This window comes from Clavelina lepadiformis, chromosome 1 (genome assembly GCF_947623445.1).
Source record: "Clavelina lepadiformis chromosome 1, kaClaLepa1.1, whole genome shotgun sequence".
In the NCBI taxonomy this organism is placed as follows: domain Eukaryota; kingdom Metazoa; phylum Chordata; class Ascidiacea; order Aplousobranchia; family Clavelinidae; genus Clavelina; species Clavelina lepadiformis.
Window position 1 is genome coordinate 11666433 of NC_135240.1, and position 22612 is coordinate 11689044.

At 32.6% G+C, this 22612-nt stretch overlaps 2 protein-coding genes and 1 long non-coding RNA gene across 3 annotated transcripts; all 3 read right to left on the reverse strand.

Annotated features, from left to right (window-relative positions):
• Positions 1-1022: 1022 nt before the first annotated feature.
• LOC143466749 (acyl-CoA:lysophosphatidylglycerol acyltransferase 1-like) lies at positions 1023-7553 on the reverse strand. The gene is made up of 9 exons (XM_076964986.1): positions 7516-7553; positions 7329-7366; positions 4701-4806; positions 4476-4582; positions 4054-4161; positions 2659-2837; positions 2376-2518; positions 2175-2307; positions 1023-2009 (listed from the first exon to the last, which is right to left on the reverse strand). Exons 4-9 carry the CDS (start codon positions 4527-4529, stop codon positions 1730-1732), a joined length of 897 nt encoding a protein of 298 aa, XP_076821101.1. The 5' UTR covers positions 4530-4582; positions 4701-4806; positions 7329-7366; positions 7516-7553; the 3' UTR covers positions 1023-1729.
• Positions 7463-9489, reverse strand: LOC143466765 (uncharacterized). Its single transcript, XR_013118940.1, has 4 exons — positions 8937-9489; positions 8561-8785; positions 8334-8438; positions 7463-7498 (listed from the first exon to the last, which is right to left on the reverse strand). It is a non-coding gene; the product is annotated as an uncharacterized LOC143466765 (long non-coding RNA).
• Positions 9490-10828: 1339 nt separating this feature from the next.
• LOC143452985 (acyl-CoA:lysophosphatidylglycerol acyltransferase 1-like) lies at positions 10829-22515 on the reverse strand. The gene is made up of 8 exons (XM_076954142.1): positions 21545-22515; positions 21161-21266; positions 17953-18059; positions 17586-17693; positions 17075-17253; positions 16746-16888; positions 16544-16676; positions 10829-11920 (listed from the first exon to the last, which is right to left on the reverse strand). The coding sequence occupies exons 1-8, from the start codon at positions 21668-21670 to the stop codon at positions 11641-11643; spliced, it is 1182 nt and encodes a 393-aa protein (XP_076810257.1). The 5' UTR covers positions 21671-22515; the 3' UTR covers positions 10829-11640.
• Positions 22516-22612: the final 97 nt, after the last annotated feature.

Below are 22612 nucleotides of genomic sequence, written 5' to 3' on the forward strand. Positions count from 1 at the left end.
AATACGCAAAAATAGTTTTAATTTCTTTGCAGAAAGTATTTTTAAGCTGTTATTTGTACAAGTTTGTCACTATTTGAACGGAAAAAATCGTACGTTCGACATTCGTTTCATAGTTTCTTGTTTAACTAACTCAAATTATATAACACTTAAACTCAACTTAAATTTTCCTTTCAGCCTAAATCCAACTTCAATTAAATTCTAATCAGCTTAAATCGATCTCTTGCATACTAATTTTCCTAACCTAACTGCCTATCTATAAACAACGGGCTGCGTGACCTATGAGGTGAAATGTGTGTGAAACTTTGTATCTCTAATGGACATTTAGATCTTTATCAGTGCAAATGCGCCTTCGAACGGTCAAAACGGTATTTGGTTTGATTATAAAATGATGGGTAAAGTCAGAAAATTTAATTTTTTATCTAGAGGAGTGGATTAACGAGTGTATGTCTATGTTTGGCCGTAATAATACTTTAAACAGTTACATTTGATGGATTATCGGGTAGTGGTTGTTGTAGTTTAATCGTTGGGATAGCAAATATTTGTTACTTTACCGTATCTTTTCTTGCCCAGCTCTGCTTGATAGGATTTTGTTATGTGTCTGTAAATTGTATATTTCCATATTGTTTTATACATAGAAGTGATTGATAAGGATCAATAATTAGTTTTTGCAAAATACCGAAAGCACTAACTTCTTTTTCTTTCAGGTCAACGTTGTTTTCCACAACGCAAATAAACAAAACGTGATTAAACTTTTAGCGCATTAAATTCGAATTTTCAGGGCCTTTGTATTGCTGAATGCATTCATTACTTTACTTTATCAGCACGAAAAGTAAAGAGTTTGTCAGCCAGTCTGTGCCCTCCATTCGCTATATGTATACATATATACGTTACCAATGAAAGCGACTAATTCAAACGGTTGAAATCAAATACTTCGTTTTAATGACATAAAACGCAGAAGTAAATGGGCTGTGAGGTTACATTTCTTGTTAAATAAAGCAAAACTTGGACATGGCAATCACCAATGAAAAAATGAATATCGTTTATTCTTGGGTATTATAATCACAGAGACACTACAATTTACTTAACACATTTAATAGAAGAACACCGTTATAAATTGTTTACTTATAATTTAATCAATATAAATTTAGAACTACATTTATGATTAAAACACTATTTTAGCGGGATACTCGTTATATGAAGGTAATTTGTCGCCAGAGCAATTTGTTAAAATGAAGTTCCCAGAATAACAAAATAGTATAAAATACTATAAAGCAGGATAGTGAATATATGTTTCTGGATAAGATAATTAATTAGTGTTAAAGGATGAGAATTTTGGATTAATGAGATCCCACTGCATTTCATAAAAATAATGTTAAATTAATGGTAATTATGATGTGTTATTGATCAAAATGATATAACTTAATAAATGAAATAAATAATATTTAAGATATAGTTTTATTCAACAATTTAATAAAACATTTATAGCTTTGCTAATGCCGTGTATATTAACTACGTCATTGATTCCATGGTTAATAGCAAATGACGTGAAACATGCATACTATAATAGAAAAGCTCCATCTTTATAAAGAAATTATCAAGTAAATGACATCATCATTGACAGAGAGTGAATTTATTAACTATACAGGTGTAACAAGTTCCTAAGTAGCTCTTCACAAGAATCTTCAACAAATGCCGCAGTGTTTCAAAAAATACATAGCAAGGAATGCTACTAGAATGCTGCCCACAGTACAAAATAATAGATCAACAATGCTTGTAGTATTGCAAGACATTGAATACTATATAAAATTTTGTTATTTAGACCACTGACATGTATGGTAGTACATTGAGGTGAAAATGCTTTTAATTTAGGAAAATTATTGAAAGCGTAAAAATAGGCCAGCAACTCTTCTTTTTCTGCAAAGCGACTATTAAGCCAAGATTGAAGATGTTGGGACTTTTCCATTTCATTTTGTGCAGTTTTGCTAATGAGTTCTTCGGCAGAATATACCCTTAATGATGACACCTTCAATTATTATCAATTTGAAGCATATCACGTTTTTTGTGTGATGAGATAAGACTTCAGTGAACTTTCACAGCAGGAATCGCTGCGCATTTAAAAAATCATGCAAGATATGAAATGCAGTAACGCTGCATAGGCAGGCAGTAGTATTCACCTGTATAATATCACAGTTTGTGTTGGCCCAGTATATCCAATCAAATATTCCAAAATACTGTTTGGCCTAGTGTAACCAATTGTAACATCTACTACCCACTTCAAATTTCCTGATATGGCATTCCGATCGGCAGCTGAAAAGTAATTCAGTCAAAATAGTTGAACTAAAACTGATATGTACTCTGCTTGATATGTCATTTACCATTTGTTTCCTCATTCCAATTGTTCGGGTTGTAGTCAACATCATGGCAACATATACCGAGTGTGTTTATAATAGTTTGTATTGCACCAATTCTTGGCAATGCTACATGTTGTAATATAGGAAAGCCATTCTTTTTGGCATATCTGCATTAAAAAGGAAAATTTAAGAATTTTCACACCAAACAAGACGACCACTTCTAGCTTGTAAATACTTTAAATTCAAACAAATGTGAAGGCATCAATAAACTCTCCCCAAATAAACTATTGTTGCTATATTAGTTAACCTTTGACTTCCACTTCGTCGTTTTATCAGGAGTCCTCCTTCTGGAAACAAAAGAATCCATTTCCTTTTTCGTTCACAAAAGTTACTAATAATATTTTTTTCCAATAAAGCTGGTTGGTCCTGCATGGGTCTTTCAGGATCGAAACACAAAATTTTTCCAAATCTTTTTGCATCAGGTGCCTGATAAGATGCAATAACATACTTGACTATTGGCAAAAGTTTTCTAAACTAGAAAAGCACCAAAAGAATACATTTCTCCACCAAGGCAGCAAATACTAATTATGTGGTATTTATCGTAATGTAAATTTTTGTTCACCAGAGTCCATTAGAGTATTGCATAGCTAATGTCTACTATGTACATATAATTGACCCTCTAACAATAAAATCAAGTGTAAACCAAGTTTCAAATCAAAATATATGCATTGATCTTTTTCTAAATATATCCTTCCATGTTTGACAAGTTATTTTGTATAATTGTTTTGTGTAACATTTGTTCATATTCAAGTTCAATAATGACTTAGTGCAGCTTATATTAAAAAATGGTCGATAATTATTTTTGTATATTTGGTCGGTGTATTAACAGGTGCGATTAATAATAGCTGCGATGCAATATGTTAGGCTACTACTTGTTTTCGGCAGTAAAATTAATGGTTGCAGAAAAAGTGATATATGTCTATTTTTAATTTATTGCAGATAGGGTGCTCGATAAATGCTACATATTTTGTTGTATTGTATTGCATATTGTATAGATTGAATGGCTACTATTAATTTGTATTCTGCAACTTACTGTGTATCATTGTTATATCTTCTCCATTACATCCTCAGTTAAGAATTTTTTTCTTAAATTCAATTATTGTTCCTTCTTTGTTTTTCACCAGTGTAAGGACGTTTTGTTATTATTTTGATTTCTGTATCAAAACTATATCCCACAGCTGTATTATTTTCTTTGGATTTAAAGATTTTTGTGTAAACAAACATGTATAATTCCATTATTTTACTTAAAACACTATTGGCTAAGAGGTCTAATTATTGCATAAATGTGCAAACTTGTTCATTCATCTTTAGTAGCTTAAAACTGTAATTACCAGGCCAACTTCGCTTTACTCTGAAATAGGCCAATAAATGTGTCTGAAACATGTCAGTTTTTGTTTTGTATGTAAATAAAATAACATTATTAATATTCCTTCTGTTACTGATTACAGGTTTGGTATGCTACATCAGTTTCGACTTAAGTTATAGTTAAACAAATTTTTATAGCTATTAAAGAAGCAAAGACGTAAAAAACATTTAAATATACATGACTGGTTAAAATTGATGTCATTAAAAGTGAGATGTTTACATTTTTCTACTAAAATATAATAACATAGTTGTTTCTCGAATAAGGGTTACAAAATACCTGCATCAGAAAGAAATCGCCATGCACTTTTGAAACGCAACCGAAATGAAGAAACTGGAATACCCAATCCATTATCCAAAAACTACGCTTAAACTGACTGTTTTTCCCCTGATAATGATGTCATGTTTAATATAATGAATTTTTTTAAGTATAAATATATTAGAGTATTACATACCTTTTGTGGCACAAAATAAAAATATTTTGCATTTTCATGCTAAACCATAAAATTGAGCTGTGTTAATGAATTTATTAAATTGTTTGCTTTTATTAGGCTAGTGTAGTAATATTTGGTTTTAATTTATCGTTATTCGCTACGGTTACAGTTTGTACTTAAGAATGTTACAGCTACTGGATAATTATATTTCCCAATGTTGTAATACTAAATTAATGCTCATTTAAGTCTAAAATAACAATGTACAAACTTGTAAAGCTCTGAACATTGTGAATATATCATTTGGAGTTTGGTGGTTGATCATTACTAGTGATTCATCTTGAAAAAGTCTAGATATGTCATCTCCACATTCATACACTGCATAAAAAATTGAGGTGGTGAAATATTACATGCTACTACAATTAATTATATTCATATTTTAAAGCTTCCATTGACAATATCAAGTTGTAAAAATTCGAAAAAATTGAACACTAACCAGTGTGGCCCGCATAATCCAACCAGGAAGATACAACTTTCAAAAAAGCATTATAAAGTTTTCCTTCTAACTCCCAAAACAGATTGTTGTCAACACATTGGATGGGCTATAGTTTAAAGCAAATAGAAAATATGCAATAAATCGTTAATCGTTAATTGTCAATATTCAATAGTTAATTAGGTGCAAATTTCATCAAATTAAGATCATGTGGAGCCGCAAACCCTGTTTGACCCCTGGTGTGATGATAGCATCACATGTGTAAGTGTGACCTATTTTTGTCATTACATTTAGGTTTCCCCAGAGTTTTTAAAACTCTTCTCATTTAAGTTTTGTTAGATTGGTATTGGATGTATCTGCATTTAATATATTGCAAGAACGACTGATCAAAATAAGTCTGCAGGAAATCCCAATCTCGTTATGCATCAACTGTTTTTGTGGTTGATGCAAATTGATGTTTTGTCATACTGATACGCCGCTAACTAAATCTCTGTCATAATAATTAGTAGCATTTAATTGGCAGTCCAACTTCAATGTGAATCAAATACAGTAATTTTAAATGTTACCAGTTTAACATACCTATCAAAAATGCTTTCACACTTTCAAAAAATATATTAAAATACTTTTATTTATGTGTTCATACAAATTGTCTGCATACTCTATATAGAGTTAGAAAAAGGCCAGGAATACTTATACAAACAATATTTGAACCAAAACTATAATACTAAGCTTTTTTATTAAAATCTAAGTGATGCTTGTAACTTTCAAAGTGTCCCAAAGGTTTTGCTAGTTATTTCTTAATGACGGATCCTAAAAAAAGCTATATGTTCGTATTATAAAGATGTCCAATTGTCCGTATTAAATCATGCCAATGTTATTACCTTCAAAAACAGTCAAGTTGGATTTAATAGACAAATTAATTTATTAATTAATTATTAGTGGATTTAAGCGGCTTCTACTGTAGTGTTCAAAGAGCATAGATTCAAATTTAAGTGATTTTTCAAAGTAAAGAAGTTGGAACATTTTACTTATTACTGTATCACATTACTGCAAACAAATTACCATAAATCCTTTCAGAATGTTTTGAGGGAATGCTGTTGTTGATGAGTAAAACTTAAAAGCAAAGGTCAAAGCGAAAGAGAATCATTAAGTTACATAAAATACAAAAGTGGTTATATGATTGGTCTTTATGAGCTACGTATTGACAAAAACGTCACTTATTTCAACAAACATCGAAAGTATTACAGCACTAAATGCACTTATTTTAATTTATGTTTTTGCTAAATTTAGAAATGCCCCAAATGTTTTGCTTAAGATCTCATTTTCATGTGATCGTAGACAAACTAAACTCAATTTGTTTGTTACTTAGAAATATTGCTCTATATTCACAACATTTAATAGCATAATTCAATTATTAGTACTTTTCGAATTCTTTGAGAATTTCCTGCAGAAGAAGTCATGTGATTAATGGGAAATTGCATTTTTAAAAGATGCCTACTTACAATAACATTGTAGTATATTGAATTTTCACTCAGTTAACAAAATATAATAATTTGATCAGTTTTTGCTTTTTTGTTTTAAATTAAACTTTCAATTAAAACTTTGAATTGAATTGGAAAGTTTTTTCCATATTTGCCTGTAAACATTCAACAGACCTTTAAGTTTCATGAAAAATCATTTTAAAACCACCAAACAATTGAAGTTCTAAATATTGATAAATAGAGAAGCCACTGTAAATGTGTTTTTGAAAAATTGAGATAACTTTTTTAAGTTTTATATTATGAACCTATGCTAGGAAAATTCTTATTAGCATTTATGCAGAAGTAAAAACATATTGTGTATAGGTCCCAAAAATTCATGGTCACGCAAGATTTTGGGCTAATGTTTATAAATCATATTATTCGATGTCATTAATGTTTTTTTTTGCTTATAAATGAGGGTTAAATAGACGAACATTTGACCAAAGTTTAGTAGTACCATTGCAAACAGTTTTACCACAAACAGAAAATTGGAAAGTTACAGCGTTTTTTTTCTAAAGTTGTGGTTATGTGATCAAATCCAGATATATTTTACAACTTCCTTTGAGAACCAAAATTCAGTTCAAAAAATTTCAAGAAAATTTCATATGGCAAAAAGAGGTTATGCAAGATCAAGTGATCTTTTCAAAGGTTGCTGAGTCCTAATATTTTCCCCATACCTCTTAATTATATGACTGGATGTAATTGCCATTACAATTGTATTTTGGGGAGGGATGTTGTTGTCTACCACCAAAATTTGACAAGTCTAACGGCAAATAAAAGAAATATAGGTAACGAAATTTAATTGTATACTGAAATTTAGCTACTCTAAATTAAAATCACAGGCAGCCACAGCAAAATAATTAAAGTTGTATGCAACTCCAAACTGCAGGTTGGCGACCATTGACAAAACCATATACTGGTATGGGGTCAGGTAAACTTATAATAATTAACTAACTTCTCTTTTTTCCATATTTGTTTGATTTGAGAAAAAACAAATAAAACCAGGTATTTTGGTAATTAAAAAAAACTTTACTAATTAGTTACAATTTAAGTAAAATTCCCAGCAAGAATTTTTACAGCTTACTAAAACTTAACTATGAAGCTAGCAAACCTGCAATAAGACAATCCAAAAAATATATACAGGTGGTCCTATGATATTGAGCAAAAAGTAAATCACCAGTCGTGGTAAACTTAGTAGAAATAGTAAGACACAAAATGTCTTGTTTGTAGATTCCATAGAACTGCAGTACCATATACTCACTTACTAGACATGAAGAATATCTAACAATACAAGATACCTGTAAGATAACAAAAGTCTTTGAGGTCTTCCACAACAGATCAAATGATACAGTAAGCAATGGCACAAAAATAAAATGGTACAGTGAATAACTTTATTTAAAACATGAAATATTTACTTCTCTGTTACATTGATTTCTTAATTCACCAATCATACTCAATGCAAAATTATAAGAAAAACATAAAAGTTTTATATTCATGTAGCAAACAATGTTTTAACATTTTTAAATTTAATATAAATTGTAAGTGGAAAATAGGAAACAAGAGTAACTTAAAAAAAATTAATAACACAGTCGCTTAGCTTTCTACAACAAATATTTAGCATAAAAACTGCAAATCAGATCTTCTGGGAATGCAATCTAAGTATTTTTAATCATTTAAGCTGATCATCTAGTTGTCATAATGCAAAATCAATCATAATAAATTTAGTTTACACTTGTAAGCAATATCTACCAGTACTCTATTCCAGCTGATGTATTTTTTGTACAATCTTATAGCACAATACAAGAAATCTAAGTATTAAACATGCTTCAAATTGCCTTTTTACTAAGATTTAATTAAATACCCTTGAAATTAAATACTTGATTAATAATTAATGTATCTGAGCAATTGTTAATGTACTAATACAATGAAAACTCTAAGTAAATTTTTTTTATGTGAAGCAGATTATTTAGACAAGCCTACATTTAAGACATGCTTCTGCGTTTAAATTAAAAGTCAAAAGCTGGAAATCATAATCAACATGCAAGCTAGGTGAGCTTTGAAATGAAAAAATTATTAAGCTTCAAAAACCATCATTACTGTGTTTAAGAAAATTCACCACTGAATAGGGATGCCACATAAATTGCACATGAAAAAAATTAAATGCCACATGCAAATGCTACTTCACTGGATCAATTCGTTTTCTGTTTTGTCTTGGTAACATCTGTAAATGAAGTAAAATCAAAAAGACCAACCTAATATTTCCAATTACTGTTGAAGACAGTGCGTACTGAACATACTGTGCGAATGTTTTAATGCAGCATTGAGATGAAAGAAGTTACTTACTGAAGAATTGCTAGAAAAACGACAAGATAAAGAAGCAATAGCATTATGTAGAAACTGTAATACAGGAGTTACATTTGAAACATTACAGAAAATGTAATACTTCAGGAAATTAAACATGAGACACAAGAATTTCCTTTCTTCCACAGGATCCACCTGTCGTTTATGGCACAAATGAAAATTTCCTGCCTCGCCCATGTACTGTACACTAAAATATGTATTGCAATCCTAGCAAAACACATATATTTCTAAGAGATTTTATCATGTTTAGATAATAATATGTTCAATATAATATATGTTTAGATAATACAATATCAATATAGTTTTGGTGAACATAATTATACTATGTACTGTACAGGTAATGAAAAAATTAACTTACTCGATAACAATAGAAAATGGATGTTTGTCGTTCAAACCGTGATTATAGATATCAACATCCTACAAGCAGGTTAATTATTGAAAGTTAGATCTCTTTAAGTCTTACAAAATGTTCACTAACCATGAACTTTTAAAACTATAAACACCCAGTTTAAAAATTTCAAAGCAAATTTAAGCACATAAAAATGCTCATCATTCTTTAAGGCTTGTGGTTTCATTGAACTACTTGGTGCATAAATATAACTATTTGCAATTTTATGATGCTATCGGGTACTCTAGTATATTCAGTAAGGTGATTATAAAACACTGTGCAATCTACCGGTATTAAAAATCTTTAGCATATATTAGTAAGTTTACTTCATCTTTAATGCTTTAAAGCTCAGCCGTGAAGCCTATCCTTTAATTCTACTACTTTTAGCAATTGCACTGATTGTACTTCTACTTTATCAGCGCCTTGATATTTTGTAAATACATTTTAACACGGGATATGCAACAACTCTGTTCAACTACATTATTTGAAGAACTAAATTTTGCTAATCCAATACAATTACCAAATATGGTTATAGATTACATGTACACAATTAAGGAAGTTGTTGCCATCATTAATGTTTGAAATTATTTAAAAATGGCTCAAATAACATTACAACACTAACCTCAATTTGTCATATTCATTTAACAAACCCATGTATCATGAGTTTGCAAAACGGAAGCTGGACAAATTGTTAATGTGGTTAAATTGAACATAGCAAAACACTGACTTAATTCCTTTAACAAATCCAAAGTTAATGAAATTAATTGAAAAATGGATTGAGATTAATGCATTAAAGGATTAGCAGTGAGTGCTTATATTAAACCAAATACATGTATGAAGTGCATGTGTATGTATGAATAATGATTTGCCAAGTACAGATTTGTTTCTGACACTGTGTTGCAAATTTTTCTTCATTTTCCTAAGAAAAACAAGGTCAATACCCGTTTAAAGTGCAACGTAGTGTACAAGCACATTGCTAAAAAGTTTGTATGTAGCGTTTGTAGTTATTATGTCCTTGCATATTTGGCCATTTCTATGTTAATTTTTGATACTGGACGAATTATTTTATTGTAACGAGTTGATTCAGAAAAGCTACTTGTATGCAAAACTATATATGAGTATACAAACAATGAAATCTGTCTATTTTATTTCCTTTGTAGCAAACTGTTTCCAAAACCCGATTAAGAATGGGTTTGATTAAATAAAACCCTGTTGTAGGTAAATGAAATTCAATTACTTTAAAACTAACATCAGTTTCACTAAACATGAAGTCAAGCAGATAACAACAATAAACAATCATGTGTCAAAATTTTATCTTTTCCATACAGTTATTGTTTCATTAAATATGTAGCAAAAGTGAATATTATATGCTGCACCAGGTCAATGTCACTAAAAGGTTAAGTTAAATTCATTTTCCCTATGCAATGTAAACTGTGTGTGGTAGTCAATTACATCAGAACCTATGTTGCATGATGAATCTACCAAAATCATTCAATAGGAAGAGAAGTCATCCAAACATCGCATCCAAAAGTAGGAAACTGAATTGTTTTAAAAATAAAGTCAAAGGTCACTAAAAAACAAGACTAATCCAGCCAGAAGCACTTGGTATTTTAAGCATAGATTATACAATTACAGCTTGAAACGTTTAAATTAAACATTCGCAGGGTCACTAGGTCTTGTCAATTACTCGATATTTCACATTTTACCATTACATTTTGTTAGTTTGGTTATTTGAAAGGTATACCTTAAAAGTCTGGAGTTTTTGTACTATCTTAAAACAAAAGTTAATCACTGCTCAATGTGTAGTGGTACACGTGTCACATAAGCATGTGATTATTTATTTGTTGATTAATTCTCTGAAAAATATTATATATTATTTATTTGAACCAAATAATTCTCTTCGATAATATACTTTAATGTATTAATTGTCTTGACCGTCAATTAATGTTAGGTAAACAGAGTAACAAGTACACTTAAGTTAACATACACCACAAATTGGACTCCAGTTGGAGTCTAGTCCAGTTTGACTCCACCAATTGATAGTGAAATTCCACACGAACGTTTATATGGCACAATAATTAATGACTTTCATTATGCAATTAACAGAACACACTGCGACAGTTGGTGTCAAAGTTAAATGAACATCAGAAACAATTGCTATGTAAAATAAACCTGCATGTGTGTGCAAATTAGCAATGAAACAACATGTAATCACATTTATTATGGTGCAAATGTAATTAAGTTTCACAGGAGTTTACACAAAAATGATACACATAGTTGTTGCAAAAATTATTTTGGAAAAAGATACTGAATTAATGGTAACGATAAGCTGGTACAGTACTGATTAATATATAACTGCATAAATGAAGCAAAAAATTATTTAAAATACAGCTTCTTAAACAGTACAATAAAAAATTTATAAATTTGATACTACCTTTAATGCTATCGTATTGATTCCATGGTTACCTTTGAATGATGTGAACAAACTATAATAAAAATCTCGGCCATGTATAGCTGGCTTCTAGGCTTATTTGGCTATTTTTATAAAAACATTTCAAATTTGACAAAGATTAAATTTACTTCTACTAATGTTACAGACAACTCTTCGTAAATATCTTCTATAAATACCAAAGTGGTTAACTTAAAAAACTGCATAGTAAGCAATACAGTACTACTAAAATACTGCCCACAGTACAAAATAGTAGATCAACAAAATTTGTAGTGCTACAAGACATTGAATACTATATAAAATTTTGTTATTTAGACCACTGACATGTATGGTAGTACATTGAGGTGAAAATGTTTTTAATTTAGGAAAATTATTGAAAGCGTAAAAATAGGACAGCAACTCTTCTTTTTCTGCAAAGCGACTATGAAGCCAAGATTGAAGATGTTGGGATTTTTCGATTTCATTTTGTGCAGTTTTGCTAATAAGTTCTTCAGCAGAGTACACTCTGAAAAACAAATTTATTTCTTATAAGTTAAATAGGTTAGATTAGGGGTGTCTACTTTTTTTATATTATGTGCCGGCCCCATGCATAATAAACATTGCAAGGACAAGCGAGCATAGTTCAAACGCATAACAATGACAAACGCTATGTATTCAAAGATTTTATAATTAAGGTAGAATTTTAAAAGTATTTATTTTATGCTGACTCAAGTTTAACCTTATACGATGTTACAGTGGTTTCCGCTTTATAAGCCCATCTCGGGACCAGACCATTTTGAGCTTTTAAAGCGGAATGTGTGTGTTTGTCAATCTAGAGCCTATAAATGGCTGTACACAACTGGCAAGTTTGTTGTTGCATGCAACAGTTTTATTAGCTAAGCAGGTATAGTAGCACATTTATAAAACGGTTCTACGACAATTAACCATGGGAAATTGACCGCGAACAAACTAACCGGGGACAAACTGACCGTGACGTAAATTGACCGCGAACAAACTAACCGGGGACAAGTGACCGTGACGTAAATTGACGTAGATATTGAATTAGAATTTTGACCTTAAAATTTGCAAATTTTGACCTAAAAAGTTTAAATTTTGATCTTATTTTGACCTAAAAAAATTGCGCAATTAGAACTAACATTTCAGAAAAAAATCATTTGATGGAAATCACGTTGTACAAACAAAAAACAATTAATGTAAAAAAACAACATTAAGAATAAGGTAAAACTTTAAGAACAAGATGAATGACGTGACGTCACCAGAACAAGATGGAAATGAAAAAGAAACAATTTGACCGTATTTTGACCTAACGTAACATTTTGACTTTATATTGACCTAATAACTTCTATACTACACGTCGTACAAAGTTAAAATTTGTTTTGTGCTTGTTTCATAGCATTCTGAGCAGGTTACGGTTAATTTGATCGCCGGCCAATTTGTTGCCAATCAGTTGATGAAGATCAATTGTCGTCGGTTAATTTGATTGCCGGCCAATTTGTTTCTGGGTTAATTTGATCGCTGGCCAATTTGTTGCCGGTCAGTTGATCACGACCAATTGTCGCCGGTTAATTTGTTCACGGTCAATTGACGTGATTCCTTATAAAACCGTGTCCAGAGTCATTTTCTTCATTAAAGTCTGGCAAAGTAGACTCTGAACATTGTCATCAAATTCCTCAAATGCCTGCATTTGTTTGAATCCTCTACCTTCCCGCCCAATTCGCAAACGGTGCAAGATGGTCCTCAGTTCCACACTGGATGGTGTTGGTTCTTCTAGTGCAGCTTCATCTTCTTCAGTTTCGTCACAATCCTCAACCTCAGGACCGCTAGTAGAATCGTTTGCAACAGTTTGTTGCATGAGTTCTTCCTCTTCCTCCAGTGTCAGTTCAGCATGCACTGGTACACCGTTGTCTGTGTCAATCCAGTCTTCAAATTGTTTTACTACAATGATATCAGGGACAGGAATGGGTGTCTCAAACTCCAGCTCCTGATCCTCTGGAGCAGAAACAAAGTTATTTTTGCCCCGACAACTGCGGATTGTTTCCTTTGTAACCAAATTCCAGCAACGAGCGAGCATGTGTAGTGCATCTAAAACAGTTTCTTTGCAACTGTGTTTGCGTTTATTCAGTCGTTGCATTCATCTTTGATGGCATCAATAATTGTGGCTCGCATTTCGTGGCGACAAAATGCTTTGAGTGTGTTTATAATGCCCATGTCACAAGGCTGAATTAGCGAGGTGGTGTTCAGAGGTAGCTTCACGACTTCAATGCATTTAAGTTCTTTCACATAGCTATGGGCAGAACAGTTGTCGACCAATAATGCGATTTTTCGTCGTTGAACCAGCAAGCTTTTGTCCCACTTCAGTAGCCAGTCAGACCAGATGCCATTGGTCATCCAAGCATTTTAGAAAAAGTGTCAGCTACCAGAAACACTCGAAAATTCTTGAAGCATCTTGTTTTTTTTTAGATGTCCCAATAACGAGCAGACCATACTTATCACTGCTCAAGCTGCAGCATACCAGCACTGTTAGCCTATCTTCTGACACCTTTGACCCACACGCCATTTTGCGAGAAGATTTCTTTACACACGTAGAGTCCGGTAGAGCTTGAAAATAAAATGCTATCTCGTCGGCGTTGTAAATGTCAGTAGGTTCATATCTTTTCAACAGCTCTCGCAGGTTCTCGCTGGTCCACGTGGCAGCGGCTTCTTCATCTGCTTCACTGTTTTTGCCGTAAAGTTTTGTGTAATTTAGATCATGTCTCTTCTTCCACTGGTTAATCCAACCATCTGAGCTTATAAATTTGTGATGACCGAGTTGTTTGGCAATACTGAACCATTTAGTGTAGCCTTGCGAGATTGAGAAAAATGGAACCAGTTCCACTGCTTGGTCCCTTGCCATGGCGCTTCCTCTTCCGTTCATTGCTACCTTCCTTGTTCGATGCTTCCGCCTGGAGAGTTGATTGTCACGCAGCAGATTTCGCAGACAACCACGAGAAATGTGAAGTTGTTCAGCTGCAACACGTTGGTTGCACTTTAGCAGCGCTCAGTACTTTTTCAGCAACTCAATTTTTTTTGAGCATATTTTAATCTCTGCGCACCCGAATGATCATTTCCAAATCTCCTATTGGCTGGCTGAGTTTCTTACACAACAACAAAAGAATACAGTTTCAGCGATTTTTGATCACTTTTGGCTGGACACTTAGCTAAATTTTCGCGTTACTGTAGTTCTTAAAATTCTAAATCTTTCACACACCGCAACAGTTACAGTACATCACAGTACGATTATAGACAAAATAAGAACGAACAATCAAGCTTGTGACATAACGGTTGCATGGTTTACTGCAGTTAGTTCGCCGCCCAGATTGAGGGTGTTCAGTAACAATGACAATAACATACTCACGCTCAAATTATTCGAAATCTCTCAGAAAAAAATGGCTTATAAAGTGGCGACTACTGTGCTTTGTATCTAAAGTTCTCACCTAATGTCTACTTTTACAACACGCTTAATAACAAACTACTACTACACGTTTCTGTTGAAAAAATAAACATCAAAAACCACACTACACAAAACTCCCACCACCGTTGTTAAATGGTCGTGTTTGTTAAAAGATTGCGACACATTGAAATAGAATAGAAGATATTGCAGACATGTTTAAGTGGTCAGTTATCACCCATTAACTGGAGTTCAACCGTAATATGTTGATCAAAAATGGTTCAGATTTTCTTTTATTTGGTAAAAGTACTGTTTTAATATCTTCAGCTGCAACAGGCCCTGAGGAGGCAGTTGTGGACGTAGTTTATATTACATAAAATTTATGCCTACTAACACAGACAAGAAGTTAACATGTCAGAAATAGAAGTATCGACCATGTTACTAAGGGTAAAATAGACAATATAATCTTTATTCAGTATCATCTTCAATGGTGTACCGACACTTAATCACGCGACACATAATCACGCGACATTTAATCACCGACACATAATCACTAGGACATTTAATCACGCGACACATAATCACTAGGACATTTAATCACGCGACATATAATCACTAGGACATTTAATCACGCGATTTCGATACGTAATCACGCGACATTTAATCACGCGACACATAATCACTTGGATGCGACTGCCAAATGCGTTTTGCTCGATTTTGAGACTGCCGCAGTAAGTGCTTTCCGCACAGCATTTCCTACAGCAAATGTTAGGAGTTGTTATTTTCACCTAACGCAAAGCGTCCTGCGCAAAGTGAATGAAATTGGTATGAAGTGTGACTACGAGTCTGATGACGAATTAAGAACAGCTGTTCGGTGTTTACCAGCCTTAGCCATGGTCCCTTCCTCTGACGTAGTCGAGTCATTTCTGATCTTAGCTGATAGCATGCCCGATCACGAGAAGATGCCTGAGCTGCTTTCGTATTTCGAACACACATATATCAGAGGCAGACGACGTCCGGGACGTGGTGAACATTACGGCTCAGCCATCTTTCCAATCGAAAGTTGGAATCATTACGAAGCCGGGGCAGGTTGCATTGCAAGAACCACAAATGCAGTCGAAGGTTGGCATTTTGGTCTCCAAGTGCTTTTTCAATGCCACCACCTGACAATGTGGACTTTCATACGGGGAATTGAAAAAGACATTCAAATGCAACGTGCAACGTTTCTGCAAGGAATTGCTGGTACTCAACCTTCTATTCCAATACGGTACAAGGCACTGAAACTGCGCGTGCAAAACACAGTTGACCGTTATCTGTCAAGCGAGATTTTAGTCTATCTTCGTGCAGTTGCTTACATTTCCCATGCATAACATTGCTGTAAATTGTAAATGTAAAAAAATATTGTAAATGTGTGATTAAATGTCGCGTGATTAAATGTCCTAGTGATTATGTGTCGCGTGATTAAATGTCCTAGTGATTATGTGTCGCGTGATTAAATGTCGCGTGATTAAATGTCCTAGTGATTATGTGTCGGTGATTAAGCGTCGCGTGATTAATTGTCGCGTGATTAAGTGTCACCAAACCATCTTCAATGTGTGATGAGAATAGACTTAAGTCAAATTTCAAAATAGGAGCTACTATGCATTCATAAAATCATGCAAGATATGAAATGCTGTATAGGTACTAGGTAATCATGTTTACCTGTATAATACCACAGTTTGTGTTGGCCCAGTATATCCAAGCAAATATTCCAAAATACTGCTAGGCCTAGTGTAACCAATTGTAACATCTACTACCCACTTCAGTTTTCCTGATGGGGCATTAAGATCAGCAGCTGAAAATGTAATCCATTGAAAAATGTAAAGCTAAAATTGATATATACTCTGCTTGAGATGTCATTTACCATTTGTTTCCCCATTCCAATTGTTCAGGTTGTAGTCAACATCATGGTAACATACACCGAGTGTGTTTATAATAGTTTGTATTGCACCAATTCTTGGCAATGCGACATGTTGCAATATAGGAAAGCCATTCTTTTTGGCATATCTGCAATTCACGAGGTAAAGTTGTTCGGAAGACAAAGTTGTATGAAAAGACAGCTTGTGTTTTGTATATGTTAAAGTGATAGAGTGTGTAAGGCTGAAATTGAAATCTGAGAAAGACATGTAAGACTTTTTCAGAAATATTTAATGTGAAATGTTTTAGAAATGCTTTTACTGAAAAAAATCTCACCTTTGACTTCCACTTCGTCGTTTTCTCAGGAGTCCTCCTTCTGGGAACAAAAGAATCCACTTCCTTTTTCGTTCACAAAAGTTACTGATAATATTTTTTTCCAATAAAGCTGGTTGCTCCAGCCTTGATTCTTCAGGGTTGAAATTTAAAATTTTTCCGAATCGGTTTGCATCAGGTGCCTCATATAAAGAAAAACATACTTCAGTAACAGCACAAATAAATCTAACTAAAAGTTAGTCACTCAAAGTGAGTCACTGAAAGTGGTGATAAATAGGTGTTTTCAGGAAGTATTGTGTTTTGCCACTGTATGTTGAAAGTAGTGCAAGCTTTTTAAACTGATTTTGTGATGAAATTTTGGCTTGGATAAAACTGTTCAAAAAATACACGAATGAATTATGCAAATTGATATCTATATGGGTGAAACAGTTTAAATTAAGATTAACAGTTATCCCATTTTTTCGGCAAAGTACGATGACACCAGAATGTGTCCCAAAGTGGTTTGAAAAATTACCTGCATCAGAAAAAAATCACCATGACCTTTTGAAACCCAACCAAAATTGAAAAACTGGAACACCCAATCCATTATCCAACAGCTACGTCTGAACTGACAGTTTTTCCCCTAATAATACAGAGACGTTTGCGTTATCTACATTATACAATGTACATGTTTGTTGTTGACATATGGAATATTGTACTATAAACATGTTACGATATGTATGCATAACAAATGAAACGGTAAACACAAAAATCTTTCAGATCTTACGTTACTTTTATTTTTTAAGGTTGAATGTTTACAGAGTGAGTAAAGATAATTGGCCAAATGGATATTGCTAACTGTGTCCTTTTGATATTAAGCAAAAAACCAACATCAATCTTACTTGTAAAGCTCTCATCATTGTGCCAATGTCGTTTGGAGTTTGATGATTGATCATTACTATTGACTCATCATAAGAAAATTTAGATATGTCATCTCCACATTCATACACTGTATAAAAACGCACAATAAAGCATTATAAACTACCTTTTTTGTTTTGGATTCATACTAAATTTCCATGAGTGAATATGTATTAAAATTCCACGTGTGAGTAACAGACATTGAAAAGGTTTGTGTTATGGTTAAATGTGACATGCATACTGTAATAAGTTGATGATTGTAATATCGGCTCACACAGAGCGTACACACAACACGTTCTCTACTAGATACGAATGACCTCTTTGGCCAATCCCAATGACAAAACTTAGCTTCACACGAACTTAAAGGGAATAGTACTTAAATTAAATGATAGCATTAAATGATTAAAGTTAAACATGGAAATCACATAAAATAACAAGAATTAACTCATAGTTTCCTTAATGAACAATTGCATGATTACAATAACAATTTGACTCAAACATTATCACATCTCCCCTTATACAGGGAATAGAAAAGCACAACACAACACACTACACAACTAAAACTATATATCTTCAATGAGTCGACGAGAATGTTTTGGAGTTCGCCGAGACCGTCGTGGCAACACCACGTTAGTAGGAGGCGGTCCATCCACAAAACTGTGATAATGTTTGAGTCAAATTGTTATTGTAATCATGCAATTGTTCATTAAGGAAACTATGAGTTAATTCTTGTTATTTTATGTGATTTCCATGTTTAACTTTAATCATTTAATGCTATCATTTAATTTAAGTACTATTCCCTTTAAGTTCGTGTGAAGCTAAGTTTTGTCATTGGGATTGGCCAAAGAGGTCATTCGTATCTAGTAGAGAACGTGTTGTGTGTACGCTCTGTGTGAGCCGATATTACAATCATCAACTTATTACACATACTAGAGATGTACCGATGCCATTGTTAAACAGCGGAAAACCAAAATATCGGCCACTTATAACTTAGGCATGTACCAATGCATCGGTCAATGTTTTATGTTTCTGGAACTGCTTTTCTGCCTTTTATTAGGTCTGTTAACAAACAACGTTTACTTGTATCGAACTAAATTTTTTAAACTTTAAACGGAAAAAGACTACACATAACATACATTTATTGCATAGGACTACACATCACAGACTGTAGACTAAAGGAGCCTGTCACTCTAAACATGTGTTATTAACTTATTATCGAAGCACACAGAGTCTTCCTTTGGCGATCGATAAGAAATTTAAAAAAACAGCAACCTGTTAAAAATTAACCAGTAATCGCTAATTTTCTGCTGTAGTTGCAGAAATGTACATTTTGAGAGACTATTGCAGCTTTTTAACCCTATTTACACAAGATGCGGCTTCTCCTGCACACAATCACAGCAAATCGTGGCATACAGTTGCATTGTTTGCTGTAGAAACTTGAAATTTGGTGACTTTTCCTAAAAAATGTTCAGCTATCTGTCCATGTTTGTTTTATAAAGTTTAATTTTGTAATTTTTGAAATATTGTCATATTTTAATACTTTTGCACTCTCTCCGCATTGAAGCGCATCGTTTTTGTTTACTCATTCACGCACTACTAACTCGACTAACTATTCTCTTTTCGCGGTCAGCTGGTTTTCCGCACAGCGGGGGCGCGGCATAACAAGAAAAACTTCTGGAAATGTATCACTTGTAGAAATACTTAATTTACACTAAATGTACTTTCTTTAGATTTACAATTATGATGTATACGGGAAGCCAGATGTTTTTTCTACTAATCTGTAAAAATCTGATCAGTTTAAGACGTACAGTTTTCAAGTAATTAACGATTGAAAATGTGTGTGGAGTGTCGGCCACACCTAGTTAAAATAGTAATGTCGTCAGCCCGGTTTAGATAGGGTTAAGAGACCGTTTTAGTCTCCAAAAAAACCTTAAGAAAACGCTCTGCACATATGTATAAATATTGGTTTATGACAATAAAAGTGGCAAGTTAGCTGTCAAGCTTTGGAAAAAATGTAAAAATCGTATATTACATGATGCAGTATGCAAGAAAAATAAAACATCGCATTAAATGTTGCTTTTGTAAAAGGTCACAAAGGGTCGATACATCTGCATCGGTACATCTCTAATGCATACCAGTTTTAGGCCACTTGCAGCGATGAACTTTTATTCACGATATAATTCAAAATTTGCTGAAAACAAAAAAACCAATCTGTAAAATATAGTCAACTAATAACAGATATATTTAATTAAGAATGTTTTGACTTGTCAAGACGGCTCATATTTTGAGCATTGTTGAAAAGTCTGATTGCTATGATGTCAAAAATTTCTGTGGTGATCGCGTGTGAAAGCAAAGTAGATGGAGATAGAGAGATTGTGTTTTGATCATCTGCTCGAATTTGGCCTTGCACTTTGTATGTGTTAAAATCTTCACTGTTACAGATTTATTATATCTTTAAGTAATCTGTATTATCATCACAAAAGTTTTTAACCATTTGCACTTAAAATTTAACTTTTAAAGTGCTACTATATTTTGTCTTTTTTAACATAAAATGCAGTAACACTGAAAAAAACTTCTAAAAAACCTAAACTGAAATTTAAAACAATTACAGAATTTTTTTAGAAAAATCACATCAACAATCGTTATAAAATAATGACAGTTCAGAATTACATGATAATACATTCTATTGCTGACCAACTAATTTACAGATAGTTGTCATACGAAAAGGTTTACAGTTTCAATAAGTAAATTTACAAGGGTGAAAATTAATGAAACACTTGGAGAAGGTGTAATATTTGCCACATGAAATTGATACTGTTTGCTCCCAACAAAATGTGATATGTACTGTATTGCTTTCTTATTTTGAAGTTGGAATTTTGCATTTAACTGGAATTGCCACTATATGAACATGCAATCACAACTTAATAGGAAAAAATTAAAACAAAGAATTTTGTATTGTTGTATGGTATTCTACTGAATACTCACAAACGGCGACTGACCAACTGGACTAACAAACAAGTAATTTCAAAAGTATTGCAGATGAAAAAACACTTCATCATATCATGCAAAGGGCTGTACAGCTTAAATAATGTTTGAAAAACTCATGATTGCTGTTTCGTGTAGAAATTGCAATTTATCCTTTACCGTGTTCTATATCAACTTGTCAAAGATTTTAGTAACAAGCAAACTAACCAGTGTGGCCTGCATAATCCAGCCATGAAGATACAATTTTCAAATAAGCATCAAAAACCTTTCCTTCTAAATCCCAAAAGATATTGCTGTTGATCCAATGGATAGGCTAAAGGTTGAAAAGGAAATAAATATTATACTTATTTAAATTAACTGTATATGAATTCGGATAAAATGTTTGACCGAACAAGCAACTAATTAATGCCTGTTCACATATTTATGCCAAAATCACATGCTTATAAAAACATGATACAAGTTGCTATAGTATTAAAAATAAGAAAAGACTTGTGAACTACTTGGAATTTAATCAACGTAAGGCTTTAAATAAAATTTTTTAAACATATACCACAACACACTAGATGATACATATAAAGCTAGCAACCATACCTGAAATAGCAGAAACCAAAACACATATACTGTTGGACAAAAGACATTTTGCAGAAAGCAAACTACTAGTCGTGGCAGGCTTATCAGAAGCAATGTGGTATTAAATATTGCTGTTCTAAACTGCATAGCTTTACAATATATAACAACTCATAGGCCAATAAAACCAGCTTCTACCACTGCAAGAATGGAAAATATGTTAATTACAAACTGCATAATAGAGCAAGCAAATGATTAATAAATTACCTTATTGCATTTAAAATAAAATACCTTCAAATCACATTTAAAATAAAGCATAAAAATCGTTTTGCCTCTTGTTAATTACAGGCATTTGCATAGTAAAATACTTGTGTCAATTAGTATACAATGTAGAGTACAAAACATCTCCAAAATTTTATGCAAACCAAGATAGTGATGACATAAATAAAATAATAATTTGAAAACATAGCAAAGATAGTCAATTAGCGATATGCACAGAATGTATTTAACAAAGAATTTTTGTCCAACACATGTGTTGTCTTCTTTGACATTCCTACACTGAAAATAACCACTGACTGCTACTAATAATAATCTGCTTAACCACTTCATATTATTAAAATTCATTTCTCCAATACACAAACTGGCAACTATTGATTTAAGATATATTTGATTTAAGATTTATTTGATTGAAGGCCAACTTGTTTTTGGACTTGCTCCTTACCTCAAAAATGGCAATTTAAGCTTTAACACGTTCTTACATGAAGCAAATTTCCTTGGACACTGGTATGATAAGTGCCAAGCACAGAAATTATTAAATTTACACACATACTATCCTTTACGATGACATAAAAAAGTCAAGTTATTTTATGCCAAGTCTACTACCTGTGTGCTGTACTCTTATCAGAGAACAATGATGCTTATCAGAACAAGCTAAGTTGCAATTTATTGTAAAAAAGAATGTTGTTTATTTTTAACATGTGCTGCGTTATATCCTGGAAAACTAAGTTTTAAATGCATCCTTTCGTACTAAGTGCCAAATATATTAATGTTAATGCCACATGTTATTAATGTCGCAATATCTGAATACTTTAG

Coding starts and splice junctions, on each gene's coding strand:
- LOC143466749 (XM_076964986.1), bottom strand. CDS start 4,529: ATGATCAACCACCAAACTCCAAATGATATATTCACAATGTTCAGAGCT. Junction 4,162..4,475: donor CAATGTTCAGAGCTTTACAA/GTTTGTACATTG, acceptor CATCATTATCAG/GGGAAAAACAGTCAGTTTAA. Junction 2,010..2,174: donor CAAACTGTGATATTATACAG/GTGAATACTACT, acceptor GTCATCATTAAG/GGTATATTCTGCCGAAGAAC.
- LOC143452985 (XM_076954142.1), bottom strand. CDS start 21,670: ATGCAGTTTAGAACAGCAATATTTAATACCACATTGCTTCTGATAAGC. Junction 18,060..21,160: donor GGATTATGCAGGCCACACTG/GTTAGTTTGCTT, acceptor GTTTTTATACAG/TGTATGAATGTGGAGATGAC. Junction 17,254..17,585: donor GTGATTTTTTTCTGATGCAG/GTAATTTTTCAA, acceptor TCTTTATATGAG/GCACCTGATGCAAACCGATT.